General features: G+C 46.8%; 1 protein-coding gene across 1 annotated transcript in view; it reads left to right on the top strand.

Moving 5' to 3' along the window:
• LOC132866677 (FERM domain-containing protein 7) overlaps positions 1 to 20,930 on the top strand; it is a 129,643-nt gene that overhangs the window by 91,962 nt on the left and 16,751 nt on the right. The window contains exons 9-10 of the mRNA XM_060899461.1: positions 1,200 to 1,363; positions 1,539 to 1,607. Coding sequence (XP_060755444.1) covers positions 1,200 to 1,363; positions 1,539 to 1,607 — 233 coding nt within the window. The remainder of the gene's footprint in view (positions 1 to 1,199; positions 1,364 to 1,538; positions 1,608 to 20,930) is intronic.

Below are 20,930 nucleotides of genomic sequence, written 5' to 3'. Positions count from 1 at the left end.
GTCTTTGGACTGTGGGGGAAACTGGAGCACCCGGAGGAAACCCACGCAGACACAGGGAGAACATGCAAACTCCATACAGAAAGGCCTCTGTCGGCTACTGGGCTCAAACCCAGAACCTTCTTGCTGTGAGGCGACAGTGTTAAGCACTACACCACTGTGCTATCTGGTGGAAAAAATGTGGTTGGAAAAAGATCTTGATTGACCATGATCAGAGATCACTTAAATGCATGGTAAAATCAAATCATTAAAAAAATTGACAGTAAAACTCATGGCTATGTTTAATAGTGAAATTAAGAGCATTTCCACACTCACAATGTGATGAGAACTCAGAGGATTGGTACTAAACAGCTGTGTGGCTATAAGAAAACCACCTGTTAGTGAGACTAATCAGAAGAAAAGGTTTCAGTTTGGTAGTGAGCATAAAGATTGGATTCTGGATCAATGGAAAAGGTCATGTGGTTTGATAAGTCCAGATTTACCTTATTCCTGAGTGATGGGTGTGTCAGGGTAAGAAGGGAAGCACATGAAGCGATACATCCATCATGCATAGCAGCCACTGTACAAGCCTCTGAAGGCAGTGTTATGATCTACACTATGGTTGCATCGGTTGGTCAGGTTGAGGCTCAGCAACAGTATGGGGTAATAAAATGAAGTCAGCTGACAACCTGAATGTACTGAATGACCAGGTTATCACAGCAATGAATTTTTTTCTTCCCTGATGGCACAAGCATAAAATTTTGACTCAGATTCTGAAAGAGTGGTCCAGGAAGCATGAGGAATCATTTTCATGCATGAATTGGCTACTGTGGAGTCCCGACCTTAACCCCACTGAGAATGTTTGGGATGTGCTGGAGAAGACTTTATGCAGTATCTCCTCAACACAAGATCTCAGTGAAAAATTAATACAACTCTGGACTGAATTAAATGTTGTGACATTGCATAAGTTTACTGAAACAATCCCACAGTGAATGCATGCTGTAATCAAAGCTAAAGGCAATCCAACCAAATATTAGAGTGCATGACTTTTTTTTTGGCATGGCAGTGTATATTGCACTGTATATTCCATTACTTACATTCTAAAAGCTTAAGCGTTATAACTATTTTCTTATTCTCTCTCTCTGTGCATGTGTCTGTGTGTGTGTTTTCAATATGTTTCAAATTATGCTCCTTTGATGCATTCATCTCTCTGTGTGTAACAGCCTTCACGAAGGGACATGGTTGAATTCACCATGGCAAGCAGAGATATTTGTAAAACTTTCTGGAAGATGTGTGTGGAGTATCATGCCTTCTTCCGTCTAGCTGAGGAGCCCAAGCCATACCAAAAGTCATTGTTTTCCAGCAAGGGATCCAGCTTCAGATACAGGTACAGTCAAAAGAACCAGACAGAGACAGTGGCCAAAACAAGTGAGAATATATTTGGTAATATATACTTATCTCCTAATATCAAGTGAGGTGTTGGTGACCTGGCCATTACAGAAAGGGCTTTCATTGTGTTGAAGTACATGGATAATGACTGTGTGTGTCTTATCTTTGTTTAGTGGCAGGACGCAAAAGCAACTTCTAGAGTGTGTTGGTACTGGGGAGCATAAAAATATGCCATTTGAGAGGTAAGAAATGTAGTTAAGTTTGACAAAACCCAGCTTAATGAAAGCACTTGCTAGTTCAATATAATAGTAAAAATGTGTGGGTACCACATTACAATAAGACTATCCTTATAAAGGATTTATAAATGGTTTATAATTGGGTAATTAAACAGGTTGTAAACACTTTATAAATCATTAAAAACAATTGTAAACAAGTTATAACCCAGTTTTCATGCATCTCTGTGGGCTCGCTATTTAGAAAACTCAAGTTACTGCTGCACATTATATCTATTCTGTTAAATCTCAGCTCTTGCTAGTTGCTTCGCTTACTTTATCTTTTCCTTTTAACAGTCAGTATGTTAAACTCTCAGCTTCATCAGATATTTGTTAGCATGCTACAACTATTTAACCACCAAAAGAATTATGGTTGGTTGACAGTGTCCTTTCTTATTAGGTGAATTTGTTTTATTGATGAGTTACGACTATTTATAACTGGAAAAAGAGAGCCTTATTGTAAAATGTAAAACACATCATTTATTAATGAGTTAATAACATTCACACAAACTGTTTGCTGTTAGCTTGTGGTTGAGCTAAGAACTAAGCTAGTTAGCATACATTGTCCTGTTGAGGCTTGTCACATTGATGTGGCTCCTTGAAATATGGCACAGCCAAAGAATACAATTAGGGTTTCACGTGGAAAAGACAAATCACAGATACAACTGGTGGGGTTATATCAGTTTCATTTTGTCCCACCTTGAAAGATGGTCAAGCCAATGAATACGAGTGTGTAGCCTCACCTAATTCTTCAGGTGGCCACTGAGTATACTTGTAAAAAGCTCCCACCAAAGCAGAAGTCATGTGTGCAGGAATTGACTACTCAGCCTGGGTAGGAAGGGCTGCCCAAAGCCAGTAGATTGACAGCTTGGCCCTTCAAGGAATTGTAAAAGCAATCTGCTTGTTAAGTCTGACGTCAGTATATCCATTTCTGGCCCCAAACTCACCTTCACTGTTGCCAACATAGAGATTTGTTGCTAGATTTGCCAATGTTTTGAACCCTTTAATTAAATGACAAATTAAATTAGTGACTTTAATTTTAAAAAGCCTAGCCAAAATTCTAGCAAGTTTTTCAGCACACATTAGTGACTGTCTTGAACTCAATTATATGAAATTAGAAAGCAGGTTCACTCGGCTCACAGTGTGACACTGACTTGCACCACTCATTTACAATCATGTTGCAGCACCACGACCAATTGCTGATAACCCTGGGACCACAAATGACCAATCACTGATAACCATGGTTCCTCCCAACCAATCACTGATCACCATTGTTTGTCTTCCCCCTCTCACCTCTTTGCTCTTCATTTTAAACTTTCTTTTTGGAGATTTTATATTTTATAAGTATTAAAAGCAAGTAAATGTTTTCGTTCATGGCAATTCCATAGATTTTTGGACTCAGATCTATTCAAAAAATGAGGAACAGAGCACGACAGTGTCATGTAATGAAGCAGCAATGGATGGATATAATTGCAGGAAGAATGTATTAACAAACAGGCAGGTGAACAGATAAAAAACTTCAGGCAAATGCAGGGTTGTGAAACAGGCAAAAGTAATATGAGGTGCAAACAGAGTATCAGAGGTAAGGTGAAAGGCAGAATCCAAATAAACAAAACAAAGTCAAGAACCAGAGTATTAACACAGAGTATCAGGCTGGGTAACATCAGAAGCTAGGTACTGTGCATATACTTCACACAGTTTATGTGAGTTCAGAGTCCTTATAAGCATGCTGTGATTGCACTCAAATCCTGAACAGGTGCATAGTCATTAGTCCTTGTGATGTATTCTGTGCACTCAGAGTGCAAATGCATGTGGATGTGAGAGAACCCCTCCCTCCCCAAACAGCTCCCTCTGGGAGCTAAAAATCTCTTTGGTTGGCCTCGGGGATTAGGACCTGGAGCTGGACAAATTCCCCTCGGACCTCCACTCTGGCTTGGGAAGGATGTGGCACCAGAACATGGGCTTAGGCAGAGATTTGGGTTCCAGTTGGGCTTTGAAAGGGGGTGTGGACACAGGTGGAGGCTTTGGTTCAGTCTTGGACTCCGACACGGACATAGGTGTGAGCATGGGCCTGGCATATGGGTTCAGGCATAGACATGGGCTTGAGCATGGGCATAAACATGGGCTGTGGCATAGACTCAGACATAGGAATGGACTCAGGCATAGACATGGACATAGGCTCAGGCATAGACATGGGCTTGAGCAGGGGTATAGACATTGGCTCAGCCATAGATATGGACATGGACTGTGGCCTATACTCAGACATGAGCATGGGCATGGACCCTGGCATTGGCATGGACCCAGGCATCAATGTGGGCATGGACTCAGGCATGGTCCTGGGTTTGAGTATGGACATGGACCCTGGCATTGGCATGCATTTGGGCATGGGCTCAGGCATAAGCATAGGCATGAATTCAGACATGGACTTGGACTTAAGCATGGGCATGGACTTGAACTTGGCTATGGACTCTGATGTCAGCATGGGCATGGACTCAGGAATGGACATGGGCATGGATCCTGGTGTCAGCATGGGCATGGACTCTGACTCAGACACTGACCTTGGCATGGACATGGGCTTGGACTCAGACATGGACTCAGACCTTGGCATGGGCTCTGGTGTTAGCATGGGTTTGGACTCCAGCATGGACTCAGAGACAGGCATAGACTTTGGCATGGGCATGGCATTCTGGAATGGGCAAATTCGGCACAGGATGAGATATAGTCATGCACATTGATGAGCATGTGGGGCCACCAGTATTTGGCCCTGATGAGCTGGTACATGCTTTTAATGCCCAAATCACCTGTGACTAGTGAGTTGTAAACCCATGCTGTGACATGGTTCCTGTCGGCCCCTGGCACTAGCTCTGGAGCAGAGGCTGCACTGTTGTTCTTGAAAGTGGAGGCCACTCTGTCAGCTTCTGGAGGGAGCACTGGACCAGAGGCTACCCTGTCTGCCTCTGGAGCAAGCTCTGGAGTGGAGGCCTCCCCGTCTGCCACTGTGTTGGCCTCACGGGTACTAGCTCCCCCCCAAAAAAAAAAATTCTATGGGATATTCCTTCTGTAGAGCATGGAAAAAGTGGATTAGCATTGCAGCAAATGACTTGGAGCTTTGGAGGCATGGGTGCTCAATAGTGACCAGGTACTTGGTCCACTGGCATGCTGGTCTGATCAGCCAATATATCATTCATCCCACCCAGACATGCTCTAAAGGCTTGGGCTCCACCAGGTCGACAATAAAAAAAGTTTGGACTGTAGCAAGAACCCAGTTGGGGGATACTCCACTCCATCATAGGGTGCTGGTATGTCTAACCCTAGCCATGAGAGAAATGAGAGAGAGCCAGGCTGAGGGATGGAAAACCTGGTATGGCATTGCGCCTGTTCTCTTCCACTACAGCCATGTGGTCTATGAAGTATTCTGTCATGTAATGAAGTGATGATGGACGGATGTAATTGCAGGAAGAATTTATTAACAAACAGGCAAGCGAATAGATCAAAAATGTCAGGCAAAAGCAGGGTCATGAACCAGGCAAGGGCAAAGGGAGATGCAAACAGAGTATCAGAGGTAAGGCAAAAGGCAGAGTCCAAATAAACAAAACAAAGTCAAGAACCAGAGTATTAACACAGAGTATCAGGCTGGCTAATGTCAGATGCTAGGTACTATGTGTATACTTTGCAAAGTCTGTGTGAGTTCAGAGTCCTTATAAGCACACACTGTGATTGCGCTCTAATCTGGAACAGGTGCATAGTAATTAGTCCTTGTGGCATGCGTGCTGTTTGCTCAGTGCAAAAATGCACATGGATGTGATAGATGGCATGTTGAGAAGATGAGGCACTGCTCCAGAAATAGTTATGTCACATCTTAACAAGCAGATAGGTAAAAAGCAAAAGCAATAGGGAATATCAAAAGCAATAAAGAATAGTGTTTATTTTCTTATTCTTTTATTTTTATTTCTGCATTTATTTTTTATGCTTTTATTTTTTATTTGAATTAATTTGATTATCCTTTTATTTTTATTTTTTAATTAGTTTTATGGTAGCACGGTGGTGTAGTGGTGTAAACCTCCCTATGTGTGGGTGGAGCACTGAGGACGGCAGGACAGAGATCAGGTTTGCTAAAGGCTTTATTGCCACACTTTTCAGTGAACAATGTTATATTGGCTAGACAGACAGACACACACACACACAGCCAGCGTCTAGTCCGGAGATGAGCTCCTCTGCTCTCACTCTCCCTCCTTAAATAGGGCGCGGTCACTGGGAAGACACACACAAACACAGGTTAATTGTTCTCAGGTGTCGTGATTCTGCCACTTACCTTCCCTGACTCCGCCCTCCTGTCACAGACCGGCGCTTGACCATGCCCCCGCTGCCACATACCCCCACTGCCCGACTCAGGCCGGGCGGCCGTCCGGCCTGCAGCCGACTCCCCCCCTTGATGGGAGAGGAAGTCCGCCACGACCATCTGCGCCCCCGGCCTGTGGACCACCTTGAAATTAAAGGGTTGGAGCGCCAGATACCAACGGGTGATCCGCGCGTTGGCATCTTTCATGCGGTGGAGCCACTGGAGGGGCGCGTGGTCCGAACAGAGGGTGAAAGGGCGCCCCAGTAGGTAGTACCGGAGGGCGAGAACCACCCACTTGATGGCCAGACACTCTTTCTCGATGGTGCTGTAGCGACCCTCACGCACCGACAGCTTCCTGCTGATATACAGGACGGGGCGGTCCTCCCCCTCCACCTCCTGGGACAAAACCGCCCCCAGCCCTCTGTCCGACGCATCGGTCTGCAACATAAAGGGGAGAGAAAAGTAAGGGGAGTGTAGAAGTGGCCCCCCACACAGTGCAGCCTTTACCTCTGAGAAAGCCCGCTGGCACTGCTCCGTCCACTGGACCGGATCTGGTGCCTCCTTTTTAGTGAGATCAGTCAGCGGGCTGGTGATGTCCGAATAATTAGGTATAAACCTACGATAATAGCCAGCCAGCCCCAGGAACTGTCTCACCCCCTTTTTGGTCTTGGGCCTCGGGCAGGCCGCAATTGCTGCCGTCTTATTAATTTGGGGACGCACCTGCCCGTTGCCCAAGTGGAAGCCCAGGTACCATACTTCCACCCACCCAATCGCACACTTCTTTGGGTTGGCTGTGAGCCCCGCTCGCCTCAGCGACCTAAGGATGGCCCTCAGATGTTCGAGGTGCCGCTGCCAGTCATTGCTATAGATGATGATGTCATCTAAATATGCTGCTGCATACATGGCGTGAGGGCGGAGGACTCTGTCCATCAGCCGCTGAAACGTCACGGGCGCCCCAAACAGCCCAAACGGAAGGGTGACGAATTGGTGTAAACCAAACGGTGTGGAAAAAGCCGTTTTTTCTCGGGATAGTGGAGTCAAGGGGATCTGCCAATATCCCTTCGTCAAATCCAGTGTCAAATAAAATCGAGCAGTGCCGAGTCGATCGAGCAGCTCATCAATACGAGGCATTGGGTACGCGTCGAATTTAGACACCGCGTTGACTTTTCTATAGTCCACACAGAACCGGACCGACCCGTCGGCCTTGGGTACCAAGACCACCGGGCTGCTCCAGTCACTGTGGGACTCCTCGACGATGCCCATTTCGAGCATGGTCTGAAGTTCTTCCCGAACCACCTTTTTTTTGTGTTCGGGTAGCCTGTAAGGGCGGCTACGCACTACCACCCCCGGGGGCGGCTCTATGTGGTGCTCTATGAGGTTAGTGTGACCGGACAGGGGCGAGAACACATCCGAAAACTCGGTCTGCAACTGTCCGACCTCCATGAGTTGGGTCGGGGAGAGGTGGTCTCCACAGGGGACCGGAGAGGTACGTGATGCCAATGTTCCTTTTTGAACCTCCGGCCCCAGCTCCGCCTTCTCCGGAACTACCGACACCAACGCCACGGGGACCTCCTCGTTCCAGAGTTTAAGCAGATTGAGGTGGTAAATCTGTAGCGCCCCACCCCTGTCCGTTCGCCTCACCTCATAGTCGACATCCCCGACCCGCCGTGTGACCTCAAAGGGTCCTTGCCACTTGGCGATCAATTTGGAGCTCGACGTGGGCAACAGTACGAGTACCTTATCTCCCGGAGTGAACTCTCTAAGGCGCGTACCCTTGTTGTACAGGCGGGCTTGCCGTTCCTGGGCCTGCCGCAAATTCTCCTGAGTTAGGTGGGTGAGCGTGTGGAGTTTTGCGCGCAGGTCCATGACGTACTGAATTTCATTCTTACTTTGTGAAGGTCCCTCCTCCCAATTTTCCCGCAGCACATCCAGGATGCCACGCGGCTTATGCCCATATAATAATTCGAACGGGGAGAACCCCGTGGAGGCTTGGGGGACCTCTCGCACTGAGAACAGCAAGGGTTCGAGCCACTTATCCCAATTACGTGCGTCCTCACTTACGAATTTTTTAATAATGTTTTTGAGGGTGCGGTTGAATCGTTCTACCAAACCGTCCGTTTGTGGGTGATACATGCTGGTGCGGATCGGCTTAATCCCCAATAACTCATACAGTTCGCGCAGTGTTCGTGACATAAACGTAGTGCCTTGATCAGTCAGAATCTCTTTCGGGATTCCAACTCGGGAGATGACGCGGAAGAGTGCCTCTGCAATACTGCGTGCTGAGATATTGCGCAGAGGCACGGCATCCGGGTATCGCGTTGCATAGTCCACCAGAACTAATATAAAGCGGTACCCTCGTGCTGACCGATCTAATGGCCCGATGAGATCCATCCCAATTCTCTCAAACGGGGTCTCGATTAATGGTAGAGGGCGCAAAGGCGCTTTTGGAATGGCCGCTGGGTTTACTAACTGGCATTCGCGGCATGCCGTACACCACCTACGGACATCGCCGCGAATCCCCGGCCAATAGAATCGGGCCATTATTCGGGCTAGTGTTTTATCCTGCCCCAAGTGTCCAGCCATGGGATTAAAGTGAGCCACCTGGAATACCAATTCCCGGCGGCTTTTCGTAATTAAAAGCTGCGTGACTCGCTCTTTAGTTTGAGTGTCCTGCGTCACTCGGTATAATCTATCCTTCATAATCGCGAAGTAGGGGAAGGATGGGGTGGCGTTCGGCTGGAGCGTTTGACCATCGATTACTCTCACTTGGTCAAACGCATGCCGCAGAGTCTCGTCTCGCGACTGCTCTAATGGGAAATCCACGAGGGATTCCCCAATAGAGAGAGGGGGAGCCGGCGGCTCCTCACTCTGACGCAGAGATGACGTAGACGGCTCTGTGACAGCTGCTCCCGCCAAAGTGACACCGGGACCTCCCCCTGTCAAATGGCAGGACCCACTCTCTACTAGGCATGTCATTAAACCCCGAAATCCCGGCCAATCAGTCCCCAAAATTAACGAGTGGGTAAGGCGAGGATTAACCGCCGCCTTCACTATAAATTTTTCCCCTCTGAAAATAATGTGGACCGACACCAAAGGGTAGCTGTGAACATCCCCGTGCACACACAACACCTTCACCCCTTGTGCTCCCCCCAATGCCTCGTTTTGAACCAGGCTTTGGCGAATTGAGGTCTGATTACAACCAGAATCCACCAACGCCTGATATGTAGCCCCTTGGATACTCACCGGTATGCGATACGCTCCGGCTCGATCGAGGGCGGCCTCTGGCGTGTCGGGGATCCGAACCACCGCGCCCACTTCCATTGCTGTGCACTGCTGATGAAGGTGGCCCGGCTCCCCGCAGCGCCAGCAAACCGGCCCGGGCTTTCCCTCTGCACCGGTGATCTGGGGCTCACTCACCTGAGGTGGGGGAGAGACAGACACAGAAGGGAGAAACGGGAGGGCACCGCGGGTGCGGCGGGCCGGCTGGGGTGGAGCCGGCCCCCGCCTCCGTGGTGGGGGAATGGGGCGAGGACGGGACACAGGAGGAGAGGGAGAGAGAGAGAGAGAGAGAGAGAGAAGAGGAGAGAAGAGACGATGCCATCTGCTGTCCTGCCGCCGGGACAGCCGCCAGATGATCCTCCGCCAGCTCGACTGCCTGATCCAGCAACGCCGGGCGGTGGCACTGGACCCACTCCGCGGTTCCGGCTGGTAAGCGGGCGACGAACTGTTCCAGTACCACCTGGTCGACGGTTCCCTCGGCATCACGATCGTTGGCCCTCAGCCACCGCCAGCAGGTGTCCCGGAGCTGCTGGCCGAACGCGAACGGCCGGCCGACTTCCTCCAGTCGCAGCGCGCGGAAGCGCTGGCGCTGTTGCTCCGGTGTGCGCCCCACGCGCTGGAGGACGGCCCGGCGGAGGTCCGCATAGGCCAGCCAGCGGTCGGCGGGGAGCTGTAGCGCGGCCAGCTGTGCCTCTCCCGTGAGCAGGGGGAGGAGGCGCGCCGCGCGCTGCTCCGTCGGCCACCCCGAGGCTTCGGCGACCTGTTCGAACAACGTGATGAACGCCTCGGGGTCGTCCTGCGGGCCCATCTTGGTGACAATGAGGGGAGACAGGCCCGCGGCCGGAGCGCTGGTGGACCCCGCCGACGCGAGGAGATGCCGGAACGCCTCGCGATCTTCCTGCTGGGCCAGCACCAGGGCTTCGAAGCGCTGCTCCTGCTCCTTTCGGAGCGTGACGAGTGCCTGGTGCTGGCTTTGCTGAGCTGTGGCGAGGGCGTGGACCAGATCGGCGAACGGGGAGGATTCCATGGGGCTGCTGGGTTGGTGCTCCACGTCCCGGGTTTCGGCACCACTGTAAACCTCCCTATGTGTGGGTGGAGCACTGAGGACGGCAGGACAGAGATCAGGTTTGCTAAAGGCTTTATTGCCACACTTTTCAGTGAACAATGTTATATTGGCTAGACAGACAGACACACACACATACAGCCAGCGTCTAGTCCGGAGATGAGCTCCTCTGCTCTCACTCTCCCTCCTTAAATAGGGCGCGGTCACTGGGAAGACACACACAAACACAGGTTAATTGTTCTCAGGTGTCGTGATTCTGCCACTTACCTTCCCTGACTCCGCCCTCCTGTCACAGACCGGCGCTTGACCACGCCCCCGCTGCCACAAGTGGTTAGCGCTGTCGCCTCACAGCAAGAAGGTCTGGGTTCGAGCCCCGTGGCCGGCGAGGGCCTTTCTGTGTGGAGTTTGCATGTTGTCCGCGTGGGTTTCCTCCGGGTGCTCTGGTTTCCCCCACAGTCCAAAGACATGCAGGTTAGGTTAACTGGTAACTCTAAGGCTACATCCACACGACAACGGCAACGAGATGTTATTTAAAAATATATCGCGTCCAAATGGGCAACAATCAGTAAAATATCAGGTCCATATGGCAACGCAACGCTTACTGAAAACGATGCAATACACATGCCACACCTCTAGGGGCACTGTAAGACCGTCCCTTCGGAGACACCAGAACAATAGAAGAAGTAAGGACGCATGCGCATAAACTATTATGCGCAAGACTTCATATTAGCCACAAAGTCAGGAAAATCTGTTCGTAAAATTACATTATAATGACCAAATACAATGAAAAGTATTTTTCTAGTCTCACCTGTGAAAGGTAATCCCATGTGATCTCGTTTGGACGGAAAACCTGTTGGTACAGTTAAACGCAGCTAATCTTTATTCTCCGCTTTGACCTATCCAATATGGCGGCGAGGATGACGTATGATTCTACGCGGAAGGCGGCGTCTTTAATGGTCCAGAATAAATTGAATGCTACACGTTGATGGATTAATTTGTTGTTTCTCACCTGTGAAAGGTAATCCCATGTGATCTCGTTTGGACGGTAAACCTGTTGGTACAGTTAAATGCAGATTTCCCCCCCCCCCACATAGATTTTGTGGATGTCATAGAAGAGAAATCAACAACAGATATCAAAATCAAAACCGAACACTAAACAAATTTTTATTTACTTATTTATTTAATTTATTGTTTGATTTTTTTCCCTTTGTGATGGTCACGGAGGTGATCCGATCCATTTAAATAGCTGCCGGAACACCGAATGAAATGAAAATAGCTGCCGGATCCGACGACGGAGGTTCCAGATCTTGTTCCGTCATGTTCCGGCTCAAATTAAGCCCTGATCTTAATTATTTCTATCCTTGAACTAAGATCCAATTGTAGTATTGACCATCTTCCTATATCCCGTCTGAGTTCCTGGTTAATCTGAATGTAATTTGCAGCGTATAACCTCCCCACTCCCTTTGTGATGTTCACTCCCAGGTATCTAATTGTTTCTGAATTCCACTTAATTTTGTATTTCTCTTCTAACTCTGGTGTAGAGGCATAGTTTATAGCCAGGATTTGTGTCTTGGTAACATTAAGTTTGTATCCTGAGTAATATCCATATTCCTCCAGTAGGTTCATCAGTGCAGGGAAGGACTCACTGGGTCGCTCCAAGTAGGCTACCATATCATCTGCAAACAACCCTATCTTATGTTCTCTACCATTCACCTCCACCCCTTTGATGCCGTGGTTCTGCCTAATTGCCTGTGCCAATGGCTCTATAAATATTGCAAAGAGAGTTGGAGAGAGACTACACCCCTGTCTAGTAAACCTTCCCAGACAAAAGGGGTCCATGAGACTACCATTCACCTTAATCTTAGCAGTCGGTTCTTGATATAACGCTTTAATACACTGGACAGATTCCTCATTGAAACCAAATCTTTCTAACACCATATATAAGTAAGTCCAATTGACACTGTCAAAAGCTTTCTCTGCGTCTACACTAACTAAAATTGCACTATTCTTCGTTCGTTGAGTCTCTTGCAGTGGCGGTTCTAGACCAAAATTACTAGGGGGGCCGAGGTGGGGCCAGTGTTTTTTCAGGGGGGCACATATGAACAAAACATGGCAATATTTAAGCATTCAAAATGTTTAGTTTAGTTTATTTAAAACCAAAACAAAATACATTGAGCATAAATACAATGAGATAAACATTCTGTCTCAATAGCCTAAACATAAAATAAATTGTGCTCAATAAATCTTAAAACCATGTTTCTCTTTTTTGTAAAATAAGATTTCTATTTTTGCATACAATGAACCTTTTCTTTAGATGTGGCTGCACTGGAGTGTCGTCCAAGCACTTGCTGATATCTGGAGAAAGATGAATACAGTAAATACGAGAGTGCTACTGAGAACAACATTTATTTATCATTATTCATTTATTAATTTATTATTATATCTATTATTTATATTTTATATTTATTAATTATTATTCAGACTTCACACTTTCAGGGTAGGCTATATGAATTGTAGGCCAACACTGCTCACACACATGCATTTGTTCAACATCACAAACCTGATGGTGCTGTACTTGATATGCATGGTGAATCTGGTTGTCCCAATGACTCGTTGGGTTGTCCCTCATTCTGTCCCTCAATCTGATCCTGAATGTCTTCATCCTCACTCTCAGATTGCCTTTCAGATGCCTCACTTTCCACCTCTCCAACCACCACCTCTGGCTCTCTCTCCACCTCTGGCTCTCTCTCCACCTCTGGCTCTCTCTCCTCTTTCTTAATCTTCATCTTCCTTACTCTCTCTATGTTGCTTTTTGCTAATAGGGGCAAAAAAGGACATAATGTCCTTCTTGCTCCTTTTCATGATGATAGCCTACAGTAGGTCTATACTAAAAAGTAAACGGAGAGGAATGTAGCCTCTACATATCACAAGGCCATCCGAGTTTTACAAGAAGGTAAACACTGTCGGTTATTTTACCCATTTCCCAAAAATATTAAGTTAGGCTACTTATTGCTGTGCAACGCACTTTTAAGAAAGTGCAATAAAACGGATTTATTATTGTAGTGAACAACAACAGTAAAACACGGATATGTGCAAACACTGATGTTACAAAATTGAATAATTTTCCTTACCTTCGCCTCTTTGCAATAGCCTAGTTCTTGCAGGGCTGCAGCTGCTGTTATCTCTCACGTCCGAAGTTTACAATTCGCGCTGCAGCTGGTCTTTCTGCTGCAGGTAACAGTGTGCGTGTAGCACTTTAAGGAGTCCGTGTAGAACACTCTGTCATGTCAGTTCCGATCTTCGAGCCAGCGCACGTCGAAATTAATAAAGCTTATTATCTGTTCAGCACAGGGGCCACAACAGGGGCCAGGAGCAATTTTACAGGGGCACTGGCCCCCCCGGCCCCCGTTTAAAACCGCCTATGGTCTCTTGTACAATGTGTATCATCCTCCTAATATTGTCCTGTGTCTGTCTTCCTGTAATAAAGCCAGTATGGTTTTTGTCTATAATGTCAGTCATGAATGTCTCAAATCTTTTGGAGATTATTGAGGTGTACATCTTGTAGTCCACATTTAGTACTGATATTGGCCTATACAGTGGTGCTTGAAAGTTTGTGAACCCTTGAGAATTTTCTATATTTCTGTATAAATATGACCTAAAACATCATCAGATTTTCACACAAGTCCTAAAAGTCGATAAAGAGAACCCAGTTAAACAAATACGACAAAAATATTCTACTTAGTCATTTATTTATTGAGGAAAATGATCCAATATTACATATCTGTGAGTGGCAAAAGTATGTGAACCTCGAGGATTAGCAGTTAATTTGAAGGTGAAATTAGAGTCAGGTGTTTTCAATCAATGGGATGACAATCAGGTGTGAGTGAGCACCCTGTTTTATTTAAAGAACAGGGATCTATCAAAGTCTGATCTTTACAACACATGTTTGTGGAAGTGTATCATGACACGAACAAAGGAGATTTCTGAGGACCTCAGAAAAAGCGTTGTTGATGCTCATCAGGCTGGAAAAGGTTACAAAACCATCTCTAAAGAGTTTGGACTCCACCAATCCACAGTCAGACAGATTGTGTACAAATGGAGGAAATTTAAGACCATTGTTATCCTCCCCAAAAGTGGTTGACCAACAAAGATCACTCCAAGAGCAAGGGGTGTAATAGTCGGCGATGTCACAAAGGACCCCAGGGTAACTTCTAAGCAACTGAAAGCCTCTCTCACATTGGCTAATGTTAATGTTCATGAGTCCACCATCAGGAGAACACTGAACAACAATGGTGTGCATGGCAGGGTTGCAAGGAGAAAGCGACTGCTCTTCAAAAAGAACACTGCTGCTCATCTGCAGTTTGCTAAAGATCACCTGGACAAGCCAGAAGGCTACTGGAAAAATGTTTTGTGGACAGATGAGACCAAAATATAAATTTTTGGTTTAAATGAGAAGTGTTATGTTTGGAGAAAGGAAAACACTGTATTCCAGCATAAGAACCTTATCCCATCTGTGAAACATGGTGGTGGTAGTATCATGGTTTGGGCCTGTTTTGCTGCATCTGGGCTAGGATGGCTTGCCATCATTGATGGAGCAATGAATTCTGAATTATGCCAGTGAATTCTAAAGGAAAATGTCAGGACATCTGTCCATGAACTGAATCTCAAGAGAAGGTGGGTCATGCAGCAAGACAACGCCCCTAAGCACACAAGTCGTTCTACCACAGAATGGTTAAAGAAGAATAAAGTTAATGCTTTGGAATGGCCAAGTCAAAGTCCTGACCTTAATCCAATCAAAATGTTGTGGAAGGACCTGAAGCGAGCAGTTCATGTGAGGAAACCCACCAACATCCCAGAATTGAAGCTGTTCTGTACAGAGGAATGGGCTAAAATTCCTCCAAGCCGGTGTGCAGGACTGATCAACAGTTACCGGAAACATTTAGTTGCAGTTATTGCTGCACAAGGGGGTCACACCAGATACTGAAAACAAAGGTTCACATACTTTTGCCACTCACAGATATGTAATATTGGATCATTTCCCTCAATAAATAAATGGCCAAGTATAATATTTTTGTCTCATTTGTTTAACTGGGTTCTCTTTATCTACTTTTAGGACTTGTGTGAAAATCTGATGATGTTTTAGGCCATATTTATGCAGAAATATAGAAAATTCTAAAGGGTTCACAAACTTTCAAGCACCACTGTAGCTGCTACAATGCTCTTTATTCTTGCCCTCTTTGGGTATGGTTGTGATAATGGCCTCCCTCCATGAAGGAGGGATTTTCCCTTCTTTAACTGTGTATCTAAATGAGGCCAATAGTACCAGGGTCAACTCTTGTCTAAAGGTTTTATAGAATTCTGAGGGGAATCCGTCGCTGCCAGGAGATTTATTGTTCTTCATCTTAGAGATCACCCTTTCCATTTCCTCCTCTGTGATATCTGCAGTCAATAATGTATTCTGCTCTTCCCCTATTGATGGTACAGTAGATCCAACCTGTCTAGGAAGTTTCTCATATCATGTTCATCTGCCATTGCTGGTTGTGTGTATAAGTTTTGATAATATTTCCTGAATACTCTCTCTATTTCGTCTGGTTCAGTAAGCAAGTCATTAGTTTGGGGGTCTCTAATTTTGTATATGGTGTTCAATGCTTGTTGTTTTCTTATACATCTAGCCAGTAATCTGCTTGCTTTGGGACCTCCCTCACAATAGGTTTGTTTGACAAATCTAGCCTTCTTTTCCACTTCTGACAGTAATATATTATCAATTTTATTCTTTGTTTCTTTCACTTGTCTAAGTACCTCTGGGTCGCTTGTGGCATTATGTTTTCTCTCCAAATCCTTTAAGTGACCAATTTGTGTCTGGTAGTTCACTAGTCTGGATTTCTTGCGAAGCATTGTCTGTGCCATCAAATTCCCCCTAATGACGGCTTTAAGCGCATCCCAAAGAATGGTTGGCTCTACTTCCTCATTATCGTTTTCCGCTATATACCTATTTATATCCATTTTCATCCTTTCCACCAGGTCTTTGTCATTCAGTACCCCCACATTCATCCTCCACACTGTAGTCCTCCTTCTCTTGTTTAAGTTTATTGTCAGGTAGACTGCGTTATGGTCTGATAAATATGCTACCCCATCCTACAGTCCTCTACCCTATGCACATCTCCCTTTGTCATGAAGAAATAGTCCAACCTTGAATACATTTGGTGTGGGTCTGAATAGTGTGTGTAGTCTCTCTCCAAGGGATGTACGTCTCTCCAAACATCTACTATTCCCAAATCAACCAGTTGCGTACTCATATATCTACTAAGCCATGTCCTATTCTTCTTTGTACTAGTCATATCTAAATTGTAATTCATCACCATATTGAAGTCCCCTCCACATATTAACATCCCCTCCAATTCTACATTAACGATGTTAAATAATGATTCAAAGAAAGTTTTCTTGCTATCTGGAGATGCATATACATTGATCAGTGTCACTCTCTGTCCCTCTAATTTACCCTTTACTATTATGTACCTTCCCTCCCTATCTCACATTTCTTTTTCAGGTTCAAATTTGGTTGAATTTGTTATTAATATGGCTACCCCTCTCCTATTACTTTGTTTGTGGTAAGTGCTATAAAATGTGTTGTTATACCCAAATCTCTTTAGTTTCTCATGTTCCTCTATAGACAAATGTGTCTCCTGCAGAAACACCACCTGCATTTTTTCTTTTCTGAATTTGGCCATAAACTTTGCCCTCTTAATTGGACTACTCAGCCCATTCACATTCAGTGATACCACTTTAACACCTTCATGCTGCATTATACATCAGTTCCCCAATGCACTTTCATTACCCATAAGCTAAACATGGACACAAAAAAACATCAACAACAGCTGTTCTAACTAAACAACAGTAAACAAAAAAGTGATCTCCCATGGTAAACTGGGGTTCTTTATCTCTCCCCATTGCCCCTGTTGGTGAGGAGAGGGGAAATCCTCTCGTAAGAGGGCCCCTCTTAGTGGTGGAAAACTCTCCAAACTGAAGTCCTCCGTTCATGCTAAAAATGTCCAACATATTTCAACCATCACTCCCGGCCTTGTCCTTATGGTTCTTTTAAAGCCAACAAAATGTTAGGCATAGGGATATATCTTTACCCACACTGTCCAAACCTCCCCACTTAATGAAGAATGAAATAAAATAGAATAGCATACCCTGTTCAGTAAAACAAGTAGGCTAACACTAAAAAAATTAACAACCCCCCCCCCACAACAACAAACAAACAAAAAAAACAAAAAAACAAATATATACATGTGTGGGCTGTCATTCGGTTCGTCTCTCATAGCATGTGTAACAGTACTTAGCAGCTAGCATCTAGTGTTTCCCCTCATCCTTCGCCCAAATAAAATATGCCTAAAGGCTACTTACGTAACTTTCAGAAATCAGCCAGGGACCAAATAGAGTCTTTGGGAAAAATAATAAGAATCCAAATAGAAAATACAAAAGTTTGTGCCTGTTCCGTGATATAGGCTACAGAGATAATTTCTTCTTGCCTCCTCTCATTTCTTCCAAGTGAACTGTTTCGGTTCCTTCCTTGCTCTCCCAGCAATGTCGGTCTCCTGGTCCCCAATTCTGTGCCACTTGAAAGCGGACTCAAGCTGCTGCTCCAGCGTTGGTTGTTCCTCTATCAGTCCATCTACCTTCATTCCCTTCTCCTCCATCGCCTGCGCAGCTTCTTGTGGACTGCCATAGGTCTTGACGCCTCCTTGCCAGTGGACTCTCAGTGCTGTTAGCGGTGACTGGAACCTAATCCCTTCTCCCTTTAGAATTCTCTTCAGTCCCACATAGCTACGGCGCTTTGCAGCCACCACCGCTGGGTAGTCGTGGTCGAACGTCACTCTCCTTCCCCCAATCTCGATTTTCATCTGCCAGGCCTTTTTGAGGATGTCCTCCTTGATTTGGTACTGCAGGAAGTTGACAGTAATCGCTCTGGGGTTCTTGTCTGGGGCAGGTCTCGGTGCCAATGCTCTGTTAGCACGTTGTATTTGTAGACTAGCTGTTAGGACTGGGACTGTTTTGGCCTCTAGAGGCCACTGTTATTTCCTTTGTTTGGTCATGTTTGTTTTGGCCTCTAGAGGTCGCCACTGTGTTCTGTGTTTTGTGTTTGTCTTATTGCCTGTTTCCTGCCCCGCCCTGTCCTTAATTAGTTTGTGTATTTATACCCCTGAGTTCAGTCCTCTTGTCACGGAGTCTTTATGCTGTTATGTTTAGCTCCAGTTACCTCTGTACCGTGTTCCTTGCCTTTGTCTTTTTGGTTTTGCACTTTGCTTTTCTTTTTGAACTTTTTGGACTTAGTATTTACTGTTTTTTGGATCTTCTGAGCGTTGGTATTTTTGCCTTTTCTTTTCTGGTTTTTTGGCTTTTGTTTTGACTTTGAACTTTTGGATATTTTTTATTTTTCCCTTCATCTTCTGAGCGTTTTGGATTATTTCTTTTTGGACTGTATATATTGTAAATAAACTTTTTGATACTTTTCTACTTCCACCTCACGCCTCTGCATTTGAGTCATCCCCCTGGTGGCCTAGTGGGGGTTTGCTGGATTATCACACCAGCGAACCAGGTTTGAATCCCAGCAAAACCCTAACAGAAAGACTCTGTCATGACCGACTCAGCAGAGGCTTCTTCAACTGTCTACCTGGCTAACCTTCAGGGAATTATGGCCACTTTAACATGCTTCAGAGCTACCATGGACACTCATGGACGTACTCTTGCAAGCCAATGTGAGACCCTTACTCGCCACGAGGTACTGCTTCAGCAGATTGGAAAAACCCTGGCACAGCTGACTTCTCTACCCCCATCTCCTCCACCTGATTCTGCTCCGCCATCCGCTCCCGCTCCAGTGCCTCCGGCCACGCTGCCTCCTTCACCTCGCGAACCCAGCCTTCCTGCACCACAGAGGTATGACGGCAAGCACAGTGAGTGTCGGGAGTTCCTTACCCAGTGCCAACTCACCTTTGAGCTTCAGCCTACCACCTACACTACGGATCGCTGCAAGATTGCCTTTGTGATAACCTTGTTAGCTGGTAAGGCGCGGGCCTGGGCCACTGCTATCTGGCAGAGACAGGGACCCGAGTGCTCTGATTTCCAGCTGTTTACTGAGGAGATGCTTCGTGTCTTCGATCAAGCAGACATCAGTAAAGACGCAGCCAGAAAGCTCATGTCCATCCAGCAAGGGGGAAGCGTCACAGACTATGCCATCTCGTTCCAGATGCTCGCAGCAGTAAGTGGATGGAACGAGACTGCCCTGGTGTCAGCCTTCCACCATAGTCTGTCTGACCCCATCAAAGACGGTCTGGTTTCTATCGGATGCCCAAGTGACCTCGAAACTCTGATCTCACATTCTACTCATCTTGACAACAGGATGAGAGAACGCCGCCAAGTACTGAGCCTCCCCGGCCTCCCTGCCTCTACCTGGAGCCCGTCTACCTCCTCCAGTGACTGTCCAGAGCCCATGCAATTTGGCCGTACTCGTCTCTCCATAGCCGAGAGGGAGCGCAGAAGGAGGGACAAGTGCTGCATCTACTGTGGCAAGCCTGGTCACTTCCGAGCATCGTGTCCTGAGCTCTCGGGAAAAGGACCGCCCCGTCCAGCCGAGGGAGGGTTGTGATGGGGCCTACCCTCTCTCCTGGACTCCCTGGCCAAGGAATCTACATCCCGGTCTCCATCTCCTGGGGTGAGTCCGTCCACTCTTGTCAAGCCTTGTTAGACTCAGGGGTGGCTGGAAACTTTATGGATATCCACTTTGCCCAAAGTATCAATGTCCCGACTGCACCTCTTGAAATCCCACTGTCTGTGTCTACCCTGGATGGCCAAGCCTTAGGTGACGGAAGAGTCACCCAAGTAACTTCTCCAGTCTTCCTCCAGTCTCAAGGTCACAAGGAAGAAATATCCCTGCACCTGATTCCTTCACCAGAGTTCCCAGTTATTCTAGGCCTTCCTTGGCTTACCCGCCACAACCCTTGCATAGACTGGGTAACAAGCCAGGTTGTGGAATGGGGCCCTGCATGCCATGCCTCTTGTCTGCTCTCTAGCTCTCCTGTGTCTCCTGCCGAGCCTCCTGATCTCACCGAGTTATCTCAAGTTCCCACAGAGTACTGGGATCTCAAAGAGGTCTTTAGCAAGAGCAGGGCCGCCGTTCTTCCTCCACACCGTGCCTACGACTATGCCATTGACTTGCTCCCTGGGACTACTCCTCCTCGGGGCCGACTGTTCTCCCTCTCTCAGCTAGAATGCAAGGCCATGGAGGAGTACATCAAGGAAGCCTTGGCCTCTGGGTTCATTCGACCCTCCACCTCACCTGCTGGTGCCGGCTTCTTCTTTGTCGGCAAGAAGGATGGGGGGCTCCGGCCAGGTATTGATTATAGGGGCCTGAACAAGATCACCGTGCACAACCACTATCCCCTTCCGCTGATGTCCACAGCATTCGACCTGCTCCAAGGCACCACCATCTTCACCAAGTTGGACTTACGGAACGCATACCACCTCATCCATATCCGACAGGGAGACGAGTGGAAGACCGCCTTTAACACCCCGTCAGGGCACTATGAGTACCAGGTGATGCCCTTCGGACTCA

This window comes from Neoarius graeffei, chromosome 18 (assembly GCF_027579695.1).
Source record: "Neoarius graeffei isolate fNeoGra1 chromosome 18, fNeoGra1.pri, whole genome shotgun sequence".
NCBI lineage: Eukaryota > Metazoa > Chordata > Actinopteri > Siluriformes > Ariidae > Neoarius > Neoarius graeffei.
This window is presented reverse-complemented; position numbering and strand designations above follow the sequence as displayed.